Source organism: Ciconia boyciana, chromosome 1, assembly GCF_034638445.1.
Source record: "Ciconia boyciana chromosome 1, ASM3463844v1, whole genome shotgun sequence".
Taxonomy (NCBI): Eukaryota; Metazoa; Chordata; class Aves; order Ciconiiformes; family Ciconiidae; genus Ciconia; species Ciconia boyciana.
This window is the reverse complement of record NC_132934.1, coordinates 73076507-73102459: the sequence shown is the minus strand read 5'-3', so window position 1 is coordinate 73102459 and position 25953 is coordinate 73076507. Positions and strand designations below refer to the sequence as shown.

Below are 25953 nucleotides of genomic sequence, written 5' to 3'. Positions count from 1 at the left end.
AGCACTTAAAGATATACCAACAGCTTCAGGATGTTGAGAAGTTAGCACATCTATCAAAAACCTGATAGCTTCAAATCATTTATTAAGAACTTACTACATTCTTAAAGTTAGGCATTCAATTAAAAACACAGAATTCCAAATCAAGTGAACTACGCAAAAGACACAGCTGAATGCCTAATACCAGACTGCTGAAGGCCCAATCTTAGTTGCCACTAGCTACAGAACTGATACTTTAAAACATAAAATTTGCTACTTTCATTAAAGTGTAAAATATTGGCAACTAAGAAAGAGGGAGAAAACAAAAAGTAACACCAACCCCTCCTCGTTGACCATCCACATGTATGGAGCGAATGTGATCTGCCAAATCCGGGCTGGAGCTGAAGCAAGCATGGCAATGGTCCCAACAACAGTTATAAGCAATGCTTTTTGCAGAGGAGGCAGGAACTCCTTGTCCATTCATCATAACCGGAGTTGAACGCCCACTGGAAATTGTGCTGTCTACATCCATAATAGTGCTGCTTATGCTGGAAGACAAAAAAAAGAGAAAGTTCGTATTTGTTGCACATTAACAGAACAAAAAAACTTAGGTCTTTGGGGGTTTGTTTCAGATATATTTAGACAGGTTGAAAAGAAAATCTTACACAAACTTACTATTTATTGTGGTTCATCACCTTAACTATCACAAATGTACAGTCAGAAAACAGCTACTATTAATTGACAGTATAACTTCTTCTGGATGCTGGCAACAAAAGGGAGGGATGGAAAATTCTCCCATGCACTGACTTGTCAGAAAATTAACTCTCATGTGATTAACACAGTCATTTTTAAGCTACATTAAACAGCCATTCATTATTTTTATTTCCCTGGAGAGAAGAAAAAGAAAAAGAAAAAAAGGGGGGGTGGGGGAGGGACAACAGGGGAAGAGGCATGCTGGGTCAGACCAGACATATCTAGCCCAGCATCCACCACTAAAACTAGATCCTTAAAAAGAATACAGCAGTGAAGTTCTATAGAAGGTTTAAGGTACTCCCAACACTTGCCCCAGCATGGTGTCCATCACATGCATGGTCTAAACTAATGCTTTTTGTTTTGTTCTTTTAAAATTTCCCAGAGGAGCCAGCAGCAGCAGTGGGAATACGTGGCCAGCAGGGGTCATCTTAATCAGCTGTTCTGCTCTGTATCTTGGCAAATACAGAGCCAAGTATCAAACTGGACCAGAAAAAAATTGCAGAGACTGTGCTCTTTCCATATATAAGCAAAAAGTATGGAGACAGATGGATGTTCTTGCTGGATAAACATTAAATAGCTACTGATGTATCTCTTTTTTACCTCGTGAACCTGTTCGCTGCCTTTTAGGACCTTTATGTTGTCTTCCACAAAGCCACAGCATTACAGAACAGCTCATCTTTGAAAGGACCTCAGAAGATCAGGTGGTCAAATCTCCTGCTCAAACAGGAGCAAGTGAGATCAGATTGCTTGTGGTCTTGTCCAGTTGAGTTGTTAATGGGTGTTTTCAAAGGATGGAGTTTCTGCTACTTTTCTGAACAATTTTCCCAATGGCTAATTAACCTTATTGTGGGGGAGGAGGAAAGTTTCCCAACATCTCATCAGAATTTCCAGTGTTGCAACTTCTGTCTGTTGCCTCTCATCCTTGGCAGCTGTAGGGTTGAGATGACTCTGGCTCCTCCTTTGCTAAACCTCTCTATCAGGTCACTGAAAACAGCAATAACCCTGCCCTTCTTATCCTAAAACTGAAGACACCCAATCTCTCAGCTTCTCCATGTACAGCATTTGCTTCAGCCTTCTAACCACCTTGGAGACCCTCCACCAGATCCTCTCCAGTATGCAAGTAGCTGGGATGAGTCCCAGACTGGACACAGTAATCCAGACACAGTCTTAACAGTGCCAAGTAGCAGTGAAGAATCACTTCTATTGGCCATATAGATATACTTTTGCTAATACAGCCCAGTATGCAGAAGTAATTTTTACATAGGTTACACAGGTTCTGAACAAAGGTTTTTACATAGGTTCTGAGCAAAGTGCAACGAAAAACAAATATCTAATTACATTACTTTAAAGAAAAAAAATAATTATTTCCTATTCAGCTCTACATAATACTTATAATTTTCTAACTTTTATCATATCCCTTTTCTCCCCACCTCTTGCACATAATTACTATGCTAACACATTCTGCTTTTAAAAGTATAGGTGCTGTTCCATATTTTTTACCATCACTGTTTACATACCCATTACTGTTCTATTACACATTTTGAGAAGGATGAAACAAAAACATTATTCAAAATCTGAAGATATCATTATCATGTTTGCTCTTTTGCTCTAAAAGCCTTTACTACCAATTTCTCAGGTTATCTGTATCTTTTTTAACCACTACTGTGCTAGCATTTTTTTCCTGTGATAGATCTTGAAATCATCATAGATATTTGCCTTGTTTAGATTTCCACCCCTCACCCACCATGTGGATTCCACTGCATTTATCAATATAAAATGTCTTGCCTTACTCAAAATAACAGATTCCCTTTAGCAATGCTTTCCAGTTAAGCTTTAGTTTTAGCTACCCCAAGTAATTTGGTTTCATGAGCAAGTTCTGATCTGAGAGACACCAGCAAGGCAACATTTATGAAAATGCTGACTACCATATCCCAAACCTGGATCCCTTAAAAATCTTCTTCCAACCCATTAGTCTCCTCCTATTATTAAAACTGACCAATTATTCTTAGGCCTTTGTTTTCCAAGTTAAAAAGAAAGTTTTAGAGACCTTCTCAACAGTTTGCTTTAATAAAAGTATATCAAATACATACTTCCTAAACGCTATACAAACGGCACATGCTTCCCCCCCCCAGTTTCTAAAGAGATCTAACAATTTACAAGGCATGGCTTCTACTCATGAAAGTCATACAGGCTCTTTGCTGCTACACAGCATTTTTGTATGTGCCCACTATTTTTATTTTCTCCCCTTTTCTATACCCTGAATACGCACAGCTTTCCATGATCCCTCCCCACCTCCCCCTTTCCCTCTACCCCAAAGTCGTCTCAGTTCCTTTCAGACATACAAGCTCACAATCCGTGACTAGCAAATAAAGAAAAAGTGGCCAACAGAAGTCTGTAGATACGGTTTTGAATCTGTTCCATATTGCTGCCTTTCCCAAAAAGCTTATTTTATATTCACCAAAAACTTCCACGAAAATGCAACTAGCACTGAGCTGAAGCTACCAGTCCCAACAGCATTAACAGCCACTAACTACAACTACTGGCAATAGTAGTTTAGGACCCGTCTAGGAAATTGTCAGAAGCTTTAAGTGCAAAATATGTTGCAAGCAATCCCAATTTTTCCACCACGCCAGGCCCACAACAGATGCAACTAGGGGACTGATATCCCCTCCTTCCTCAGCTGATGCCTAAGCCAAAATTATCCCCAAAAATAAAATCTGTAAAACTGTGTTGTGAAAGCAAAGTTTACCAACAGGATGATAGGAAAATTGAATAAATAATTAAATGTGACCCCTACACACCTGTTATCCAAATACAGTTTTCTCAAAATCAGTACTTAGAAGTAGGTCTGAATGCATCCAAGATGGCACATAGCCTGACCACTTCTGTTGCATACAGTAATGTTACACAGATCAGTGGTTCCAACAGGAAGTTGCTTAACCAAGGACGGCAAAGCACTGCAGACACAGCACCCATGCAATAGTTGCCTCAGACCATCTCATGTGGATAAGTAACCCTAACTTTGTCACAGTTAAAAGGTACCAAAGTACAGTACCTAAGTAGGAGTTCAAACTTCCACACTATTTACAGTCAGTCTGAGTTTCTACATCCACTGACAGCATTAGTACCATTCTCAAAAACCCCACAAATAGGCATAAACAAACTTCCTACTAAGAAGAGGTACGGTGCTGGGTGACAAGAACAGACTATGATGGGGCATTCAGCACAGTTCTCTCAAGGGTTCCCTGGTTTTACAGCCTGGTCTTAAGTGGGAAAGCAATGAGAAAACATAACCCAGAATGAGTTCTGTGAAGGCGGGGGGGGGGGCAGGAGCAGAAGTGTGCACTCATGCACATGTGTGTGGTTTCTCTGGTTCACAGGCATGCAATCTGGTTAATTGCTCTAAGCAAAGGTAAAAAAAAACCCTCAAATTGATGAATCTGTAGCATGAGAGTTTATTTCATATTGCAAATGCAATGCAACATACCTTGACCATCTTATGATACAAAGTCACAGGTCTCTAATTTTACAGCCTAAGGAATGCAAATACTTAGGCTTTATATATATATATACACACTTTTTTTTTAATGCTATCCTACCTGTAGAAAATTACTGGTTTTGGAGAAAAATATGTAAAAGTCAACTAGTAATACTGATCCAGCAAAAGATATTCTGATAAGTAGGGTTATTAATGACATAAGAAACCAATAACACTTAGAAAGCTGATTTAGTTATAATAGTTTAAATGTTTGCTTGGTTTGGTTCTAATAGCCTAAGTGTTTGCTAAGGGCTAACAGGTTAGAGTTGCATACACGATATCTAAATTTAGTATCAGAGGAACCAGACTAAAAAAAGATTGCCCATAGCACTTAAACCAAGTAGTAGCATATAGAATTTCTTGGAAATTGATGATGAAGTGCTACCTTGGACTATGATTCTATAATCTATTCAAGATATAGTCTTGAAATGGAAAATAAAATTGAAAATAAAAAGTAAATGGAAATAAAAAATGGAAGTAAAAAAATGGAAAATAAAAAGTAACTTAAATCCAGGTGAGTGATACAGATCAGTATTTTATTTAACAGGGAATGCCTTCCTTTATTCTAGTTTGAAGAACTTCATGTAAGATATTAAAGACTACAGACGAATATTGCTGTAACAGGAACTACTAGAGAAATAGCTAAACTGCTTATAAAACAAAATGGCTGGGAGTCACTCAACAAGACGTCACCGTTTTCTGATGGTTCTCTTGATAAGCTCCACCAAAATGCAAGAAACTCACTCCCCTGACACATTCCTTCTCTAGAAATAACCCATTAAATAAAAATGTAAATTGATTTTTTTTTTGTTTCATTTTCTCTTCTGTGCCTCTAGAACCAACATATTTCAGGTGATCGGGCACCTCACAGTACTGAGAACCTAGAATTAGTTTCTGTCTTTCTCACTTAGTGAGTTCTGGGTCACCCAGGAAAGAGGTAAAGGCTGAAAAGAGAATCTGTGAAAGACCAGTGACATCTTTCCTCTCTGTCATAGTGCCCTGTACAGCTCAAGCATGTGTATGTTTTCTCTAGTCCTCCATACACTGAGAAAATATCAGGAAGCTTTTTAGAGAAAAGTTTGTAGTATATATAGCATCAGAGAAGACACTGACTTGGGAGGTCTCTTGCCCTTGACCTGCCAGTTCAAGAAGAAGCAGAAAGATGATGGTAAGTATTATAGTCAGAGCTATGGCTGCTGCTAAGTCTGCAAAGACTTAACCGCAACGCTGTTTTTGTTAGACCTGCTGATTCACCCATTTTTTTTTCTTGGGATTTCAGAAAGTGTGAGAGGGCAGGACATACAAGCAGGTAAGATGTGTGCACACACTCCACCATCTTTTCTGGTCCACTTGAGTCTTTTTCTGACCAAAAGAGTGGAAGCACACAACTCGGCCCAAGAAGGGCTGGACTACTAAAATAGTGTCTGTGTATCTTTCAGTCTATGAATGGGGCTTTTCAATCCAACCTGACTTTCTATCTGCTTGGGATGATCCAAGAGAGGGAAAAGTTCCTTAACAAAGGGAAGGTAGTAATGGAAATCACATCCTTCTGCTTTCTCATCTGAAATCCACAAAGCCTGTAAGAGGCAAAGTAAATAATGTGTATCAAAGGAGAGAAAACAGAACAAAGTAAGGTAAACATAGACATTCTGGCAAACTACTAGTAACAAAACAAAAGACATTGAAACAAATTTTTAGCTAAATAAGTTAAGGCAAATTTTTCTGCCTTTTTCTAAGCCCTTCTTCCCCAGCCAAGAGATCTGTTTAAATCCTGACTGCCACTATGAAAGCTGAATGACACACGAGTAAAACTTAAGCGCTTGTGGCATTCCCCTATTGCTAGTGACAGACAGGTCTGGGTTTGCTCCCAAGCTGTAAGCAGGCTCCAGCTCCATTGTAATGGATCTATAGACCATAGCCTGATGAAGAACATTAGACATTTGAGTTTCAGAGAGTTCAACTCAGGGGTCATCCCAAACAATAGAGCATCAAAAACAGTCACTGCTGGAGAGAGCCTGCATACACAATAGCTGTTTTTAAGAAGCAGCATTCAAAAGACTGACTAATTACTAAAATTTAAAACTGTTACAGCAAGCACAACATAGTCTTCAAGCTTATGTTATCCCTACTTTCATCCTAATCTGAGCACCAGAATCAACTTGAAGTAAAAATCACAGCTCTAGAGGCAAGAACTGAATGCCTTTCTAAAATACCTTACTAAACCAACACCTCATTTTACTAAGTCTGCAAACACTGGCAAACAGTGCCTTCCAAATGCAGCAAGGTAGAATTGAAAACACAGAACATTCTCAGAAGAGTCAGACCTTTTTCCCTCCTCCTACAGTTTTTCCTTCCTCCTACAATTTTTCCCTCTACCAAGGGATCAACACCTTTGAAATGATACTGACATTTAAGTGTGTTCATTAAGCAACAACATTAATGCAAGCTTAAACAGAGGAATCATTACCTCAAAGGCACTGTTTCAGGTCTTATTTTTACCTGTACCTACTTTACCTGTAGCTATAAGTAATACATCTTCATAATCAAGATGATTAAGATTTTTTTAGCATCACTGTCATGTTAAAAGGTTAGTACTTGCACAATCTATATGTGCATGTGAACCAAATGTGTCTAGCTGGTTAAATCCAGTCCAAATTGTATTTTAAAAGAATCCTGAAACTGAAACAAAAAATAGCAGCTAAAAAACTTATAAGAAGATGCAAGTAATTTTCACTTTATAGAGCACAAAAAAAGTTCTTCAAGCATTTTAAATCCCGGAATATTCTTTTCCTTTAAGGATCTGAGCAAAATTAAGCCATTGTTGGAGTCATGTAAATATGAATATTTTCTATAAAGAAAAAAAATCTCCAAATTATTCCGAATTTAAAATGCACAAATTTCAAACCACATAATTTACCACATGTGCATTTGGGCACTAATTGTTGTGTACAGTTAAATGCAAATTAAAATATAACGAGCCCGTGATTTAATGCATTAAAGAAAATGGTGTATCGCACATCATTCCTGACACACACTTGGCTCTCCAAGGAGATCAATTTCCTCACTACTGCAAGTAATCCCTTCCATTGAATTTAATGGGCGGAATGCCCAAAATTTTTTATTTCCTTTTTTTTGTTAATCTTTCAGAACAACAGTAGGAGTGTAGAAGGAATATCAACAAAAACAGAAGAACAACTGCGTAATTTCATTTTTACTTTCCATGCAACTGTCCACTTGAAGTAATAGTAAAGCCAGGCACTGAACACATGCACAAAAGCCCAATCAATTTGCTATTATACTTTTAATGTCTGCTAAACATACTCCCTCTAGACCTTAACTGAAGTAACCTTCCCTCAGGCAAAATTCAGACCTAACAGATGGGCCTTATACCATGCCCTTGAGGGTCAACAAGCACTACTTCAGTCTGATCAACAGGAGCTCATTTCAGAGTTACAGTACCTCAGCCGAGAATGCTTAGCTTCCAGTCCCCAGATGTTCAGTAGGTAAGCAAAGGACCCAGCTGATTTCAGCTAACACCAAGGGAAACGACTGTGACAGATCCTATAATAAATAACCTCATCTTGTAACGCATCAAATTAAAAACGAGCAGAGATTTCAGTGAACACACATTGCAGGGTCACTGAAACCAAAACTACCGAGTAGTCATCAAGCTGCACACTACACTAATGCAAGTAAGGAATCTTCAGAAACAGTTTATTCTAAAGTACAGGGTGATAATCCAGTCATAAAGCATCAAATCCACAGAAGATTGCCTCTGACTAGATGAAAAGCATAATTAACATTCAAGAATCCGAATACTACGAACCTCACTGGAAGTAGGTGAATATTTTAAGGATTTAAAAAACCCTGCTAGTTTCTTTAGCTTTTACTAGTCCATGAAATACCCTGTCATTTATGCATGGAGCTTCAGCTACATTGTTCCAATCCATATGAGGGAAGCTTCAGAAAGAAAGCCGAACTGTAACACTCAGATAAAACAAACTCAGAATAATGGAAACACTGTGAACAACAGTCATTCTTACAGCAACTTCAAGGGTTAAAACCTAGAATACAACAGAAAAGCTTTTACAACATGGAAGACCAAATCACAACTAGGTACTAATCCCAAAAGAAAACAAACAGCATCAATCACAATCATTCAATTACAAACGCCAAGTCAGAACAAAAATTGAAGGGGGGGGACACGACGACATGCCTAGTGACATACACCAGCACTTCATTATTTTCATTTCACTAGGAAAAGTCAAGAGTGAAAACAAAAACTTCACAAGTCTCCCTTTACTCTATTCTCTATCCCTTTCCAAGACAAGAAGTGGAAAAATCTGGTGTACAGCTCTGGCCAGTGGACTAGTTCCACAAAAACAACAGACCACCTAGCAGTTTTACAGTTTTTTGAGGCCACAAAATTCAAAGTGATTTACACTCCCTACTTCCTAATGCAATCAATGGTCAACCAAAGATAAATCCTCACAAGGCTTGAAAATTATCAAATTATCAGCCCTGAGCTCCCATCATTGATAGGAAGCTCCTCCACCTGTCCTAGGAATTGTATCTCTTTTATAAAATCTCCACCACTTTCAAACATGGGAGCCACTGTATCTTCTCCAAGAAGCATCACCTGATTAACTTTTACTTTATGTTCCACCCAGCAATATGAACTGCAGACAAAGGCTGTTAAAAATTGAAGTAGGACAAACGTCATTTCTAAGAACTAATAATTTCAATGGTACAACTGAACTTGATACAACTGATTAATAACAGAAATTGCTACACTGGCTCCTAAATGAAAGCAGAGGAAGAATAAATTCATGTGTTTTTGAATTAAGATTTAACTTTTGCTGCCTTCAATGAATATTAAGCAAGATGTAATGCCGACCTCTTTATGAAGTTACTATCAGAACATCTGCATCAGGGTACCAGTATGCAATAAAACACAGTGCTCAAGGCAACTATACACAGGTGTCCAAGCAGATTTAAATTAATCTTTGCTTTATGCTCTCCAAATGATCATGACAATTTAAAAGTGAGATTAAAACAGATCCAAAGAAAAATGAAGAGTTCACAAGACATGAGCAACCACTATGAGCCAGCAACAGAGTAGAAAAGTTTAACATTTACCTGATCTTTTTTGTTCCTCTCCCCATCTTTGGTGAATTTGGTATTTTATGATGCATCCACATTGATAACAGATATGCTCCTACTACAAAATTTCTATGATTTATCAATTTAATTCCCCAAATCAAACATTTATGTTCCACAAGCAAAACAGTTTGCCTTATTTTAATGGATGTCGTTTGATTGTGGCAGGGAAATGCCATAATGCTTTAGAGCTCCTACAGTTTATTTTCATCTAACCAGCAAGTTAAAAAAGAAAATTCTCCAGAGAGAATCTTCAAAGTAGACAGAAAATAACTTCATCTACCCGCATTTCTAAGGGGGGTTTTTTTGATGATTTTCCTGAGAAAACCATTTGTCTTTAATTTAAATAGAAAGTATCCAAAATAATTTCATGACTGATAACGATCAGTTTCTGAATTCAGGAAAATCTACCACTAGTAAGAAAAAAAAAAATAGCGTATGCAGATAAACCACCATCAAAACAAAAACATAACAAAAACAGATTGCAGACCATTAAACAGCTGCCAAAGAGAAAGATAATTCACATGGCAACAAGAAATTAGAATACCTGTATCAAAACAATAAGCCAGAACTACATGAAGTGGAAGTCCACCACTGTGTTTTAAAGGCAGTACCTTGTGTTCACAACTGCTCTTGCAGCTCCTATCCACAAAGTCCCCTGATACTAGACAACACAACTAACTCCATGGCTCTTCAGAGGCAAGGGAGGAGAAACAGGCTAGGCAAAAATTACGTATGTCAGCAAAGTTACTTTGTGAGGGAGAATTAACCTAGCAAGTAAGACATCTAATACTAAAAAGTTAAGAGGGATAGAAAAGGAAAATAGCAGTGTTTGGTGGTCTAGCATATTCCAGAAGCACCTTCAGGTTCTTAATACCTTTAAATAGGTAAAAGCAACATTAAGGTAACTTCTAGATAAAGGAAAAAGACCATGATTTCCAGGACTGCATGATTTAATAGAGCACCTACTCACTTGGAAGCACTTGTGCTTCTGAATCACTTGGGTATTTTTTTGGAAAGCAAACCTATCCTTTACACAGATTAAGTTATTCTAACAAAAACTTCTCAAAATGAACAAGACTCAAAAAGTATTCATAAATCAATCCTAAAAACAAGTCTGCAAAACTCTATTGAATATCTATATAGTTACATGACTACTAAGAAATCAACGTAGTGGAAAAATGAAACAGTCAAGGGAGAGAATTTTATGCAGCGTGACAAGTGATAACATTAAAAAACTTGTTTTGAAATTCTTTTTGAAGCAGCTTATTTTAGAGTAAAGCTACGTCTAAATACCTAGAAAAGGGAGCAACACTGCAAACACTTCAGATTGATAATATAAAACCGGAGGAAGACAGAAAAGCTCTTCAAGATAGAGAAATTGAAGGAACTTAAAATAACAAACATGCACAGGAAACAAAACAAGACTGAGAAAGTGTGTTATGAATCACCACCTCTCTAGAGCTGTTTCCACTCTCCTGGATCACTTACTTCGATTATTTAGATTGTTAGCCCTAGACTGTTTGGGCTCATAATATTTACGTAACACAAACCCAGGTTATCGCTGGATTTGTAGCATACAGAGAACAGGTAACACAATAAAAAACTAGGAATGCCAAAATATCAGAAGAGCAGTGAGATAGAGCAGGTTAAACGTGCATGCCTTGTGATATGACAGCACAAAGACTACATATGCAAAAGGATTACACAAATCAAGAAACTGTAAGTGGTTCTGCCTTAAAGATACAAATAAAACTGACTTTCATTTCTGGGAACCACATTATCTTCAACTTGATAATCTGCTTGGAAAGTTACGGAACAGCAACAAGTGGTTCATAATTTTCAATCTTTACTGATAAAACAGTGTGTCTACTAGCACAGCTTAAGAGAAGCATAGAAAAAACACATTCCGTCATTAAAGCACCACCAGAATTAATTTTTTAACTGTGCTTTCCGAGAACCATAATCAATATGAAGTAGTCTTATCAGCACTGGAAGTTAACAGCCTTCAGGCATGGTGTCAGGGAAATTCCACCCGCTATAACTATTAGCCTCTCATTCTCCCATCCTTAGGACGCTTTCCCTCACTCCCACCCCTAGAACACAAAACTCAGAAAATGAGCAGAAGACAAAACGACCAAAGATTCGAAACTCCCAGAGACCTAAAAAGACCCTCTAGTTTCAGTTACCGTCATGTATAGGTTCAACTTAATAGAGAATTAAAATACATAGATAGGCTAGCATTCCATGAAGTAGCAGCGTTGCCTATTCAAACCTCAGTGAATAGTTGCTACTTCAAGTATTAACCAGGCATCAAAAGTAGACAAGCCAGCAAAAGTAAAACTTCACTAACTGACTCAATTCATAATAGAAAGGTCATAAATTAAGGTCTGATTCCTGTTGTACTGGACACTGAATTAACTACTACTTGTACAAATTGTCTAGTCTACAACTTGGCATGCAAGTTAACCTAAGGAAGTCTATGTAAAGACATGCCAATAGCAGTTTTATTTCAAATGAAAAAAATGTTTACGTTTCTCTGTTTACTGTGTATATAATGAAAATATTTTCTTCGTGCCTTTAAGACTTCTTTGTATTTGGAATCTAAGTTATGATTACAGCACAATAAACTATAATGATCAAAATAAAGACTTTACTGCAATTTTACAGTGTAACTGGTAATTTGTACAAGATGCTGCACAGAACAACATTAACAACAAGTGGAGATTCTTTATGCTATATACTTATTTAGGTAAAGTATATTTAATAAATGATACTAACACTATTTGTGCCAATAATCTTGTATTTTACAAGTCTCTCAACTCAAACAACTTAGGTTCATTTTAATCCCTCTGACACTACACAAGCTATTTGAATTACAGCACTCTTCTACGGTGCATCAGGATGACAACAGGACTTTCAAGATCATAACAAATCTTTTGCTTTTCTATCACTATCAAATATCTTTGCATATACCTCAACTAATCCTCTCTTGAAGAAAGTATCCATTAAAAATTAGCAACTGAAGTTTAACAAAAGATATTTAAGATCTTAAATTCCAGTATAGAGAAGAAAATTAGATATGGGAAAACAAATCCCAGGTCTTTTTTTTTCTTTGCATTTTACCACCATGAAGGGAAAAAAGTACACCAGTATGTTGAGTGAGAGACTTCAAATTTTTCCCCAATTATTTGTTTCTAGTTTTGCAAAAATCACAATCTGAGAATTGCAAACACTATCTTCGCACATCACAAAACCAATGATAAACAGCAAGCATAACATGGAATACTTATATTTAATTTTCTAAAACAAATTTATTTGAACACATTCATATTCTAAACATGAACAACCCCGGATGGAATGCATATAAAAGTTATAAAAAGGAACCAGTTATATAGATAGAAAATAAAACAAAGAAACCTGTACCTCAAAGAATCTTCCCAAACTAGCACTTGTTTTTCTGCAAGTCATGCCACCATATTTTTTTAATAGCAACTGGGAGAGTGGATAAAACTCACTGTTCACCCAAAGGAGTTCCTTACTCTCTTCTGTTCCCTTCTCCTGCACAAGTTAACTGGAGTTTACATTCCCACCTGTTTCAAGGATTCCCTGCAATTACTTGGGTCCTTTACGGTAGGGACCAATTTTTCACTTCCTTTGGGTTAAGCTCTCACTTTTTCCTCAGGCCATTAGGCATATCTCATTCCCTATCATACCAAAAGTTTTCTGTGTGTATCCCCTTGCCAGAAACCCCTATTCCCACCTCAAATGCTCCATCTGCTCCCTTCTATGTCATGTCCCCACTTTCCTACCCAATAACAGACTGCTCTACGACTACCCCAATGCAATGGGTTCTAGGTGTACTTCCATACTGCTGTCTTCCATGCTAGCTCTGCATACTGCTCATTCCCCCATCATTATCCTCTAATTGGATAATGTTTTTCAAAAAAGATGTAAATCTATTAAAGCTGTTGGAAAGCTGTGCAGATTTGAGTAAGAGTGGCTATGGTAGAACATGTCCACTGCATCAACCAAAACAGTTAGTTTGATCTGTGACTAACTCCAGAAATGCATGATGTCATGTCTTTGCTAAATGGATGTTCAGGCTGCACACAACACCCAGTTTAACCTAACTGGAGTGGAAAAGGAAAACAAACAAACAAGCCCAAAAACACCACACACACCCCAAAAGAAAGAAAAAGACCAACACAGTTCTTTCCACTACTGCCTAGGAAATTCCCCAAAACAACCCACCACTCAAACTTCATATTCAGAAGTTACTAGACTTAATGATGTCACAAACATAAAACAAAATGCATGTAGACCTGTGTGGATGTACAAATCCAACATAAAAGCAATACCATTTATCTCTTACACTGAATAGGAAAATATTTTTCTCAAATTCTATGAAGTATATTTACATCTTACTACAAGAACTATAACAGCTCATTATATCAGGCTCTTTCATGTAGTTCACAAAAAGACCTCATGTTAACCACTCAATTATACCAACCAACAGCTTTATTACTAAAGATACTCACCATACAAAATATCTGGGCTGTTTTGTCTTCCCATCAAAAGCTATTTTCTTCAGTGCCAGAAAGGCCTGAACATAACCATTACTGAAACAAGGGGTTTATTTTGCAATTTGAAAGCAAATAACAGCAACAATAAATGCAGTCAGAAACACTGCAAATATAATTTTCAGCAGAATTTTGGAATCTCAGGTAATCTTCTATATAGCCCGCACTGACATGTCAATATTACACACACTAAAAAAAAATTTAACGACTTAACCACCTTGCCATAAGTGCTAATGAATGATTCTTCACTTCCTGGATAGGAACAAGTGAGACTATGCAGCAAAGAGAGGCCTGAAGCACTTTTTAATCTGGTCACATGGATACACGAAGCATACCTATTAGTACCATATGCCTTCCTGATTATATTTCAAATGTACTGTTCTGCCTTCATAAGCATCACTCATACAATTCACATGTCACTACCTAGTCAGTCTTGAAAATTCTTCACTTTTATGAGTTTAAAAACTAGAGAAGATAAAGACTATATTTCAACCTTTAAGTAACTAATATTTTAAAATCAGCATACATATTAAAGGTTTAGAAGGCTTTCATTTTAAGCTAGATTAAAAAAACTCAGCCTAGATCCTGGATTTTTCATGTCTAGATCTCTTATCTTTTAACCTGTTAGTTTCATACTGCCTCATTTCACTCGATAAAATGAACAAACCTGACAAACTGAAGCACAAAAAAAAAATTTTGAAAAACTTACTGAAAAACTTTTCCAAAATGTCTCTTTTCAAAACTGCTCGCCTATTACACAGGAACAGAATAATAACATTTCTAGAAGTATTCTAAAAGTCTAATATGGTTAAGATAGCTAAAGGTTTCCTTGAGTATTATTAAGTATTCCTTGAGTCAGTCCCTCCCAATAACAGATTCTGTTGGTGAATAACAGTAAATGTGAAAACACCGGGGGGGGGGGAGGGGGGAAGAAGCAATCCTTACAAGTTACACGAAAATTGCCCACTCTGTGATAAAGATGGACATTAATTAGTGCTGTGCCTGAGGGAAAGATTACTACATAGGTCCAGCAACAACCTGTTACCTTTGGCCTACCAGCTAGTCAATCAGCACTTATATACCAGTCAGCAGAACAGCTGATACCTCCAGCTGAAACATATTCAGTGCTTCAGCCTCTTGCCTAGTCAGTAAGAGGAGGGAGCAAAGGATAAACTGCTAAAGAAGGGGAAAGATGATGGAATAACAGAAGATGAGGGGTAACTTCTAGGTGAGAGTACAAAGATGCAAGACAAATTCACATGGGTGAACAAAAGCCCTTCGTATAGCTTTACTACTTATATTTCTGCTAAACATCTTATTACAATTGCAAGATCTACCACTGTTCTCTAAACCAAACAAAATCTGATAATTAAACTATTTCAGATTTAAACATACTTCCATAATAAACTTTCCAGTAAACAATATTTAAATTATTTCAGTAATCTAACACTAAGTGTTTGTAAGTAAATATTGTAGTTCAGCAGTAACACATCAGTGAGCTGCAGATGCATCTTCATTGCATTCAGATCAGCTGATTTATACCCAAATCCATGCATCTGCTTAGGTCTAGCTTCAATACCTGTGGCCCAATGCTGAACTCGGTTACTGTGTTTATAGTTAACGGAACTATTATTTTTTCTTTTAAAGTCATATCAAATGTTTCTCAGCATTGTAATAAGACTAGCTGCTCCAGAGAACTCTGGAGAAACATATCCATCCTTTCAGCACGTGTCTGAAGCTAAGGAAAGGCACAAGAAAATTACTAGCATTCACATGCTGATAATAGTCTTTGTTCTAACTGTAAATCTGGAGGATAACTACACCTGAATGCAGTCTATTATTATTGAGCCAGTTGATTTGAGCTTGCTCAAGAGTCATAGACAAACTTTAGCACAGTAGTGGGAACTTAGCACAATTCCCAGAAAAAACCTGGAATGATTACAGATCAATGAGATACCTACCAGTCCTAGAGTTATTGCACTCAATTCTCATTACTAATACCACTGAGCTGAAAATGCCACCTGGTTATCCTAGGTATCAGTTTGGGTTTTGCTTTTTGGTTTCTGGGTTTTGGTTTTTTTTTTTTTTGGGGGGGGGGGGGGGGTGTGGGGGGAAGATAAATATGTTTTAACAAAGTACAAAATCTGTCTACATGCATGGACATAGCTGGTTAAAATTAACCCTAAGTTTCAGGGCATCAATATTCAACATTATATTTGTTTCTTGTGTTGTTATATTTACAAATTTCTTACAGTAATGGCCCAAATTATTTATTCTGTTAATAGATACTCTCAAAATACATTCCAAATGTTAGTAATAGAAGTAGTTGCTGAACAGTAGTTATATTTCGATCTTATGCAAGATTTTCCCATTCAGCTATTTTATTTGTAGTTTGTTTTATATTTGATACCACTAAAACAAAAATCAAAGAGATAACACATCAATAATTGTGGAGAATTATAAAGACTGTATACAGGGAAAGAGGAATTTGATCACTCATGGAATTCAGGCGCTCTCACCACACCCTCTTATTTATTCAAATTTTCTAAAGAGGAAACAAGAAAAAAAAATCCCAAGCCTAGGGGCATGATCTGAATGTTACCAAACCTGCCTACAGCAGGGGAATCTTTACCAAGTATACCCCTTCTACCAGCTTCCTCTTACTTAACCCAGGGACTGTAAATTCAAGCATGTTAGTTCAATCTCTCTCCTCCCCCAGGTAATCTTAGTCTACAACACATTGTGAGACGAGACACTAAGTTCCTTAGGACTTCAGAGACACAGGTAGCCAGCAAAGGTAATGAAGTACTGTCCAATACACTATTTCACATAAAACATCACTTAATAGACAGAATATCATTCTCTAATAGTTACAGGACTTACATTTTAAAGCAGAGGTGACCAAATCAATGAATGATTAAGTCTTTAAGGATTTTAATATGTTATCATAAACCTGTACCTCTACCTATAAGTCTAAACTGTTTCCAGCTCTTCCCCGGTATTTCACCATCCCACCTCACATACTCTAGCTCTTCAGCACATCCCCTACCATTTGCAACAGTCTGCTCGTCTGTCTGATCATCTAAAAGGCACAAAATTATATTGTGACTGGCTTCCATGCAGCAGCAATCATTTGGATCACTAGATCAAGCAAGTGACTTGCTGGACTACATGTAGCAAAAATAATAAAGCATTCTACCATGCTGCAGCAAGGAGTGCACACAAAATGAAATTTTCGATCACCAGGAACAACAAATGGCACTCTTGGTATCATTCCTCTTTTCCTACCCAACTTAACAAACAGGCTTTGAAATTACAGCACAAAATTCCCTCTCAGCACCCCAAGTTTTCAGCCTGGAAGTTCAAGATAAAACTTTGCAAAGATTAAAAACAAGGCACAGTCCTTATTTAAAGCACTAAATGCAAGAAGTCCCACTCCTGCAACTGTATCCGTACCAATGGTTCTGGAAAGGAGCAACCACAAGCACACACATAGATTTAACTGTGGGACTACAGCAAGAGAACCATGAGAACAATGACAGAGAAAGAAAGTAGCACACTACCTCTGGAGTGCACAAGCAAGACATAATGACACTGTACTTCCAGAAAACCCCCGCAAGCTATTTCTGTTATTTCCTCAGCCCACAAATTGACATGCACTCAGATAAGATCAGGATTAGATTTAGATTTTAATTTGATGAAAAACAAGAAACTATTCTTAAAACTCCATTATGTACCTGTTGTTTTTCCAGAAGTCTACTCTCATACTTAGCGATTTCATGTAAAGTCTCAGCTTTTGAAAAAACAAACCAAACCAAACAAACAGAACCCCAACACCTACCCCCTCCTTCCATCTTGCACAAGTTTGGAAGAAAGAAGATGTGACTGCTATGAGTCTCAAAAGTCAGATGGAAACCAAAGAACTGAGTTTTTTTCTCTCATCTTAAAGACTTTTAGGCCAATTACATGGTTTTGGGGAACTGACTCACAAGCGTTTTGTTTGTTTGTTTTTAACACTTGAAGTTAGATCTAGTGATGCCCCACTTCTGAAATACGGGTATTTGTATAGCTACGCAGAATTTGATTGAACATATATTCAAAGTACATTTTTGGACCAAAACATGTAATTCTTCACACTTAACAACGAAACAATCTTAAGAAAGTACAAACAAAATTGTAATTGTTACTTAACTGTAACTAACAGGGAAGTCTGATACTTTTTAATGCTAAACTTAAATTAAAAAAATAGCAGAAGTTTCTTAAACTATTTGAAAGGACTAATCAGTAAAGAGACCTACAGCATTTTAAGACTGCTCTTATCTCCATTTTTATCCTATTTTCAGTTTGTCAATTAAACTGTTGCACACAACATCCAAGAAAGCTACTCCATAAGCCATGTTCTTTGAAACGCTTGACTTAGGAGGCTAAACCAGACCTGAAAGGTAGAATTCAACCATGTGTGAGAATTTGGTTGTGCCTTTCCACAAGAATCAGGCTAAAGTCTTGGTAAAACCAGATGCATACCTTTAACGTACAAAAACCTAAGAAATCATCTTTACATTTACTATTACAGAACTCATCCAAAGATGACTTTGAGCCTCAAATTACTGAGCCTTGCTTAATACTGTGCATGCTTATTACTTGTGCACACCTAATACGGAAAGGCTGGTCTCCTTTTTATTTTAGTAAACTCGATTTTTTTTTTTCCCTTCATGCTTTAAGAGGTTGCCACTCAGCTTTCTGCGTCTACTGCAGAGACCCTGGTGCGGGTGCAGGTAAAACCACATCCACGGATCATTTCCCATCCTGAAGCTTTGGTACACCCCGCCTGTCTGTTAGCGCAAGATACGACCCTAAAGAACCCCAAAAGCACCATCTGAAAAAAATCAGCAGCTTCTGAGGAAAGCGGCAACCAAATATCGCCACCTGAACAGGCAGCGCCCCGTGCTCGGATGGTAGCGGGGGCCGCTCCGGGGCTCTCGCCTAACCGGCGATGGCTGCAGCTCCAGCAGCCCCCACGCAGCCTGCCGCCCGGTGCCGGGCCGGGGGGGGGGGGGAGGGCCCCTCCTCCCAAAAGCAGCGAGCAGGCTTTCGCAGGGGGCCTGGAGGAGCAGAAGCCACGGCGGGGTCGGAGGGCCCGCCGCGCCGCCACAGGCCGCCCCCCGCCCCGCCTGGCACAAGTTGGCCGGAGAAACCTGTGGCTGCCCCCCGCCGCCGCCCTGACAGCCCCCGCGGCCGGGATGGGGGCGAGGGGCGGTCGGCGCCCGGGGAAGAGGGGCCCCTTCGCCGCTGCGGCGGGGCGGGCGGGCTGGCGAGCCCCCCGGCGCTGCGAGGCGGGGAGGCGACCGGACATGGCGCCCGCCGGCCTCCGGCCCCGGGACCCCCCGCTCCCCGGGGAGGGGCCGGGGAAGGGCGCAGGCGGCGGCCGCCGGCGGGGGGACGGGACGCGCACTGACCTGTCCTCCGAGTCCATGCGGCTGAGGGGCTCCCCGTCCGAGGACATCTCCAGGCTGCCCCGCCGGCCCCCCGACGTGGCGCTGCAGCTGCTGCTGCCGCTGCTGCTGCCGCCGCCGCCGGTGCCGTAGCCCTCGTCGCCACCGCTGGACACACTGCTGGAGCTGCTCCCCCCGCCGCCGCCGCCTCCGCCGCCGCCGCGGCCCAGCCCGTCCTCCTGGCTGCCCCGGGGGCCCTTGGGCTCCTCCTTGGCGTCGGCCTCGCTGCTGCCGCCGGGGCTCAGCGAGCGGGTCTCGTCGCTGCAGCAGCCGCTGCTCGTGCTGCTGCTCCCCACCAGGCTGCTCTCCTCCTCCTCGCCGCCCTCCTCTTCTTCCTCCTCCTCCTCCTCGTCCTCGTCCTCCCCGTCCCCGGCCTGGCTGGCGCTCTCCGGGCTCGGCTCCGACATGCTCTCCGCCTCGCCGTTCAGCAGCAGCAGCGACTCCGTCTCCGCCGCGGCCGCCGCCGCCGAGGACGAAGGCGACGACGAGGATCCAGCCCCAGCCTCCTCCTCCTCGGCCGCGGCGGCCGCCGCCTCGCCGGGAAGCAGCCCCTCCGGCTCCGCCATGTCGCTGCGAGCGGCCGCCATGGCGCCTGCGAGTCGCTGCGAGCGGAGCGGAGCCGAGCGGGGCCGGGCGCGCGCCGCGGCGGCAACGGCGGGGGCGTGCGCGTGGCCCGTGCGCGCGGCCGCGCTCCCCCACACCCCGCGCTCCCTCCCCTTGCCCTTCTCACCCGCACAATCGCGCGGCGGCGCGAGCCGCAGAGAGGAGGGGCTCGGGCCGCCGCCGCACGCGCTACGGAACGCGCCTGGGGACAAAAACGTGGGGAGGGCGGAGCGGCGGCCCCTGGCGCGGGGTGCCGAGGGAGGCGGCGCGCGGGAGGGGCGTTAACGGTCGGGCGGGGCGGGGCGGCGGCCCGGCGGGTGGGCGGCGGGGATCCTGGCTCGCTCCTCACGCCTCGCTTGAATCGCGTCATCGTTACTCACCGCGGCGGGGGGAAGAGCGGCTAAACGCCCGTGTGCGGAGGGGAGGCCGGCAGGACGAGCCGGGAACGGAGGACGAGGCACTCCCGGCCAGGGGGCGCAGCCCCCGCCGCCGCACCGCCTCCCCCCCCGCCGCGGGAGGAACCCCGGCGGCGCAAGCGTCCCACACCTTTCGGGCTCAGCAGCCTCCTGGGTGGTTCAGTCAGAGGCTGGGTAGCCTTAGGCCTACGGGGCTGCCGGAGGGAGGGGGCGAACGGACCGGCAGTCACGGCTGAGGAAAACTTAGTGACATTTGTACCCGTGAGAGGAAAACGTGGGTGGGGTGGGAGGAGGCTGTAGGGAATCCGGAGCTGACTGGACTCGTAGTAACTAAAATAGGGGGGAAACGGAATATGGAGCTTACGAGAAAGGGAGAGACGAGGCTCCTCAGCAAAGAGAGCTACAGGGTGCAGGTCACGATGTGACATTACCCAGAAAAGATGAGCTCAGCTGAGACACAAAGGAGACAGAAAAAGGTTTTCAGCAATGCTGACAAAAAGGAATGAAAAAGCAGTCGTGCTATGCGGTGAGGAAAGAGAGCAAAAAGAACAAACTAGATGTGGCCTTAAACCTCCATTTGCAGCAGAGAGGCATGTTGGCTACAGGGCAAAAGCAGTATGACTAAAGGGGAATGCAAAATATAGATTACTGCATTTAAATAGGAGTAAACCCAAAGAGTACTAAACGTACTAAAACTGGGGAAATTGGTTAATTTTTTTTCTCAGGAACCTAAATTCTATTCTGGAGGCATGGGGTTAGTAAATTTGTTGAGTTGGGAATTGTGCCATCTGAAAAAAAAACCATCTGCGTATGTATAGAAGGGGAAGGGTGAAAGCTGAACAGAATGATTGTCAATCATATACAAGACTTCAGAACAAATTATGAAAATTAAAGCCATTTTAATATTAATGTAAAATGGGATAAAGCTTACTAAAGGTAGATCATGCCAGACTAACGTGACAGGCCTTTTGACAAGGGTCTTGTCTACATGGACATCAAGAAAGCGTTCAATAAATTGTCATGTGGAAGCGATTAGCAAAAGTTTATAGGATGGGGATTTGCAGTAGAACAGGAAGGTGGGAAGAATCTGAACACAGAGATGAAATCAGGTGGTTTGACAAATTATTGGAGGGATGAAGAGGGTAACTGAAAGCACAAAATGCTATTCCACATGAATTTTAAATGTCATATGTGCATCTTTCTTTACCCAACTCTTAAAGAGCTTGCCACATTTAAAAAAAAAATTGTGAAGCAGCGGTAGTTTAGTTTAAAATCAAACTACAAAACACAGAACCACAACTCAGTCCAGAAAAACATTGTGCATTCTGCGTAACAGGAAGAACATCACCAATTCAAGTTACAGCAGGCGTATCTGGCATATCCACAGAGATCCTAGATTCCAGAAGTTAACCGCGTGGGATTAAAATCTGGAAAGGGTTCTCCTAAGACCTGCGTTAGCATAGCTGGAGATGGCTCCCAGCCCATCAACAAATATAGTTGTTAGCAGCAACACCAGCAACCCGTGGTGCAACAGGATGAAAATAGAATGCCACAGTGCTGAAACAGCCACACAGTATTGGAGCAAAGGGACATGGCATTGGATTAATCTTTGAAAACAAACCAATGACATCTTTAACCTGCAGAGGAGCGTGAGCAAACTTTGGAAACCAACAACAGCAAAAAAGTTATAATAGTTTCCCAGATTTCTAGAAACCAGCCTCAGCTAGAAAGTGGAAATGGTAAGAATGCTTTAAAAAAAAAAAAAGGAAAAAAGACAAGGACAGCTGTAATGCTGTTTCATCTGTGTAATGTATGTATCACTGGTCTACTAACTCCACCAAAATAGTCACCAAACCCTGAGCTTCTACATCGGGAACCCTCCCTCCCGATAACGACGTGCTCTGTACTTCAGTGTTCACTTACGAACGTGTGGCACTCCCGGGTGGGTGTTGCTGTCACTAGTCTTATCAAACACGAGACGCGAGGTCTCAAAAACAAACGACACCCTTCGATTCAGTGAGAAGACGGCCGTAGCCGAAGTAATTCCTATGCCTCTTCTACCCATTGATTCCCTTCTGGAGTTCTCTGCTGTAGCGAGAGACAGAATCAGAGAGGTATCAAGTCATGAGAAACCAAAAATATATAAAGGACCTAGGTAAAAGGCACCTTTCACAACCTAAGAGTATGGGAAAAAAAAGGAGAAAAATTATCTCAGAGGACTCCATGTACCCTAATGTAAATTGTCCAAAGCCACTCCACTGTGTGTTCACAAGCCTATCGCTGTACTCTTTTTTTTTTTTTTTTTTTTTTTTTTTCCCCAAGTCTCTCTGGGTTTCTTGAGGTCGTGTGTGCACGCAAGGCTCCTCGTGTTTGTGTACCGAAAGCAAGCAGGGTGATTCAGACCTCCCACTTTCCTAAGTAGAGCGGTAGAGACGCCAGCTCATTAGGTAATTTGTGTATTCAAAGAGGATCAGGGAAGGAAACCTCAGGACACAAATGAATAGGAAGGACGGTGTGAACCTGCCTAATGGAAATCACTTCGCATTTAAGCAAGAGATCAGTACCAAAGGGGTCACTACTGCAGCAGTCAGTCATCAAAGAAATACTCTGTGATAATCTCCTGGTATCCTGCTCTCAGTTTTTCAAAACCACAAAATTCTGCATCCAGGCTTGGTCCTTGAGCGCTGTAATAAAGTCCTAATCAAGTACAAGCAGCAACGATGACTTGAGTCTCTTGCTACTGAGCTTTCTCTGTACAAAAATATCCAGCTTAGGGAAGGTAAGCTCCTTTTTCTCCAAGGTTTTTGACTTCTCAAACCTTTTGAAAGAGGAGACCTGTCTGAGAACAGGTGAGTCGAGAACTTGCAAAGGCATCTAAATCACTTGCATTTGAATGGTCTGATAAAAGCTCAAAGCAGGAGACACGCTGTTAGGAAATCCTTTGGAAAAAAAGAACTTTCACGTCCATTTACACTTTGAAAGTGGATGTTACTCTGTCGTTCACACAAAGGGCTTCTGGTATGCTCCGTCTAGCTTGGTATGATCATGTTACAACAGGGACAATGCTGTAAAGCTGAGATATTTATGTTGAGGCATACTAATCTGTGGTACTTGGAAGACATTCTCAGCAAAGTACAAAATTTAAAAAAAAAGTCAGGAGGTAAAATAGAAGAAGCTTGTTCACGGGCAAAGAGACCAAGCAGAACCATTCTCCACTAGCGCAAGAACGTTGCAGACTCAGCAGAACAGGGAGAAGAAATTAAGATTTTATTCTCTTACCTGAGGAACGCCAGGGTGCAGGGCATTCACACTGACAGCAGATCAGTAATGAGCACACTCCAAAGAAGTCGTTTCTTCTTTTCTTGAGTCACAGTAATTTTGCTGGTTTGTGGGGTTTTTTTGAAGGACAGTTAGGTGAGATCATCAGAAGATTTCATACACGTAAGGCAGGTTTCTTGAGCTTTTTTTCCTAATGTTGATCAGCACCATAACACTCTGACGTATAGTATGTAAGCAAAACACTTCAAAACAGTAAGAAAGGCCTATAAAGGGAGAAAAAAAAATGCCGTAGGCTTAAGATACAGGAAAAGTGACATCCCACCTTGCACTTGTTCGGATACCAGGGGAAATTCTGTGCAAGAAAACATTTTGTCACTGAACTCCCTTCTCCTGCCCCTGCCTCCGCATGCACGTCTTAAGTACTGCAGGAAATTCCTGCTGCCTGAACCTCATGACTCACCTTACTCACAATATTCTGTCTGCTCAGCAGCCTCTGGAAACTGCACCCTTCCCTTCTTTTTGCCCCACCCTTCCCCATCCAGATTCAAGGTCTGGAGGAAGAGGCTGCAATCTCCCATTGCTTCAAGTAAGCATCCAGCACCCGGTTCTCACCCTTCCCTTCAGACCGGACTGAAACTACCTTGTTCTGCAATTCTGACCCCACCCTCTCCTGCAGCACCCAGTTAATGCTCCCTTTAAACTCGGCTTCTACGCTGTTTTCTTTTTAAAGCTGCCTTTAATCTTTCCCGTATTGTTCGCTTAGAAACCATGACTGTAGGAAACTTCAAGCCTTGCTTAGGTTGGGTCAATCAAAGGAAGGCTGCTGGCAATGCGTGTTGGGCTGGGGTCCCTCATCTCTCCCCGTTGGGCGGTGAGCCTTTGCTGGGGCTGTACGCTGGCTTTGCAAAACACTTTGCAGCAATACGAATTCTAGATGCTGCTCGGGTCCTTCTTCCCCCTCTTCTCTGGCCATGCTTTGTTACAGCTCTTATGGTGACACACTGCTGCTTCTGTTGTGCCAGCACAGCTGTCTCTGAAATTCACACCATGAGCTAGACCAAGGGACTGCTTTTAGTGGTAACTAGGAGAAAAGGAATAAAATGGCATTCTGTTGCTGTTAGGTAGTGAGACTTCAGAAAACTCCAGACAGCTCAGTTAAATGTAACTGTGCCCATTTTGGGGATGGGAAAAAAGGAACAGAAAAATTAAGAAATTATTAAGGTGACACAAAGGACCAGGAGTTAGTTCAGGAATAGAAAACCCCATTCTGTCATTCTGGAGCTCATCCAAAAGCACATCCTAACATTCGTTATATTTGCATTTGTATTATTGTAACAACCTGCAAGCCCAGTGGAGATGAGGGCATCTTTGCGTTAAGCCATCTATAAACACAAACAGTAAGAGGAAGCCCATGTTCCATAGGTGTTCTGATATAATTAAAAGGAATCAGATATTTTACAAGGGCGTAAAACCTCTTCTCTACAAAGCATGCTAATTGATGTTAAATTTGCTGTCAAATGATATTGAAAGAAAACACAAAAAGCAAAACAAGAAAGCATAAGGATTTATTGTAAGTGAAAGATATAAACCTTTGAGTTCAAGGCATTAGAAGGCCTCATAATACAGTGCATTTATGTGCTTTGCGGCTTGTTGCAAAAGCTGAAACATAAGAACAGAATTTCACATAGATACTATTTAGTTATGATAAGCTATTAGCTATTATAGATACCACTGAGAACCAACTCGGAATTTTCCTCAAAACCAAAAAGCTACTTGCAATACTTCTGCTCTGGTATATCTATCTGAATATTAATCCTCTCACCCCATGTCTCTACATTTTTGTGAGTTCCGGGGACCTGCATAAGTATATGCTAAAAATGTGTTGTGCTTTTCTTTGAAACTATTCAGAAAGTTTTCCAAATGCCACATTGGAAAATTTAAATAGCTGATGCAATACATCATATGAACAGGTAAAACAATAATATATACAGTACTGTACAAGCAAATAGAGCATCTTTTCTCTGTCATGAATATTGTCAATATTTTTATATTATGATCCAAAAAATATATATAATTTATCAGAGACATTTTCTTTTCCTTCCAAAGTACCCTATACCTCCTTGTGTACATTTTTTACTTGGCACAGTTTGCTC

At 41.0% G+C, this 25953-nt stretch overlaps 1 protein-coding gene across 3 annotated transcripts in view; it reads right to left on the bottom strand.

Moving 5' to 3' along the window:
- The window catches only part of AEBP2 (AE binding protein 2), a 53521-nt gene extending 33231 nt beyond the window's left edge, over window positions 1-20290 (bottom strand). For 2 of the 3 annotated variants that reach the window (XM_072874477.1, XM_072874486.1), the window contains exons 1-2: window positions 19467-20289; window positions 317-524 (exon numbers count right to left, since the gene is read on the bottom strand). In XM_072874477.1, coding sequence (XP_072730578.1) covers window positions 317-524; window positions 19467-20089 — 831 coding nt within the window. In that variant the 5' untranslated portion in view covers window positions 20090-20289. Of the gene's footprint in view, window positions 1-316; window positions 525-19466 lie in introns of all 3 variants that reach the window. The other variant, XM_072874493.1, reaches the window with a different exon arrangement.
- Between the last annotated feature and the right edge of the window lie 5663 nt (window positions 20291-25953).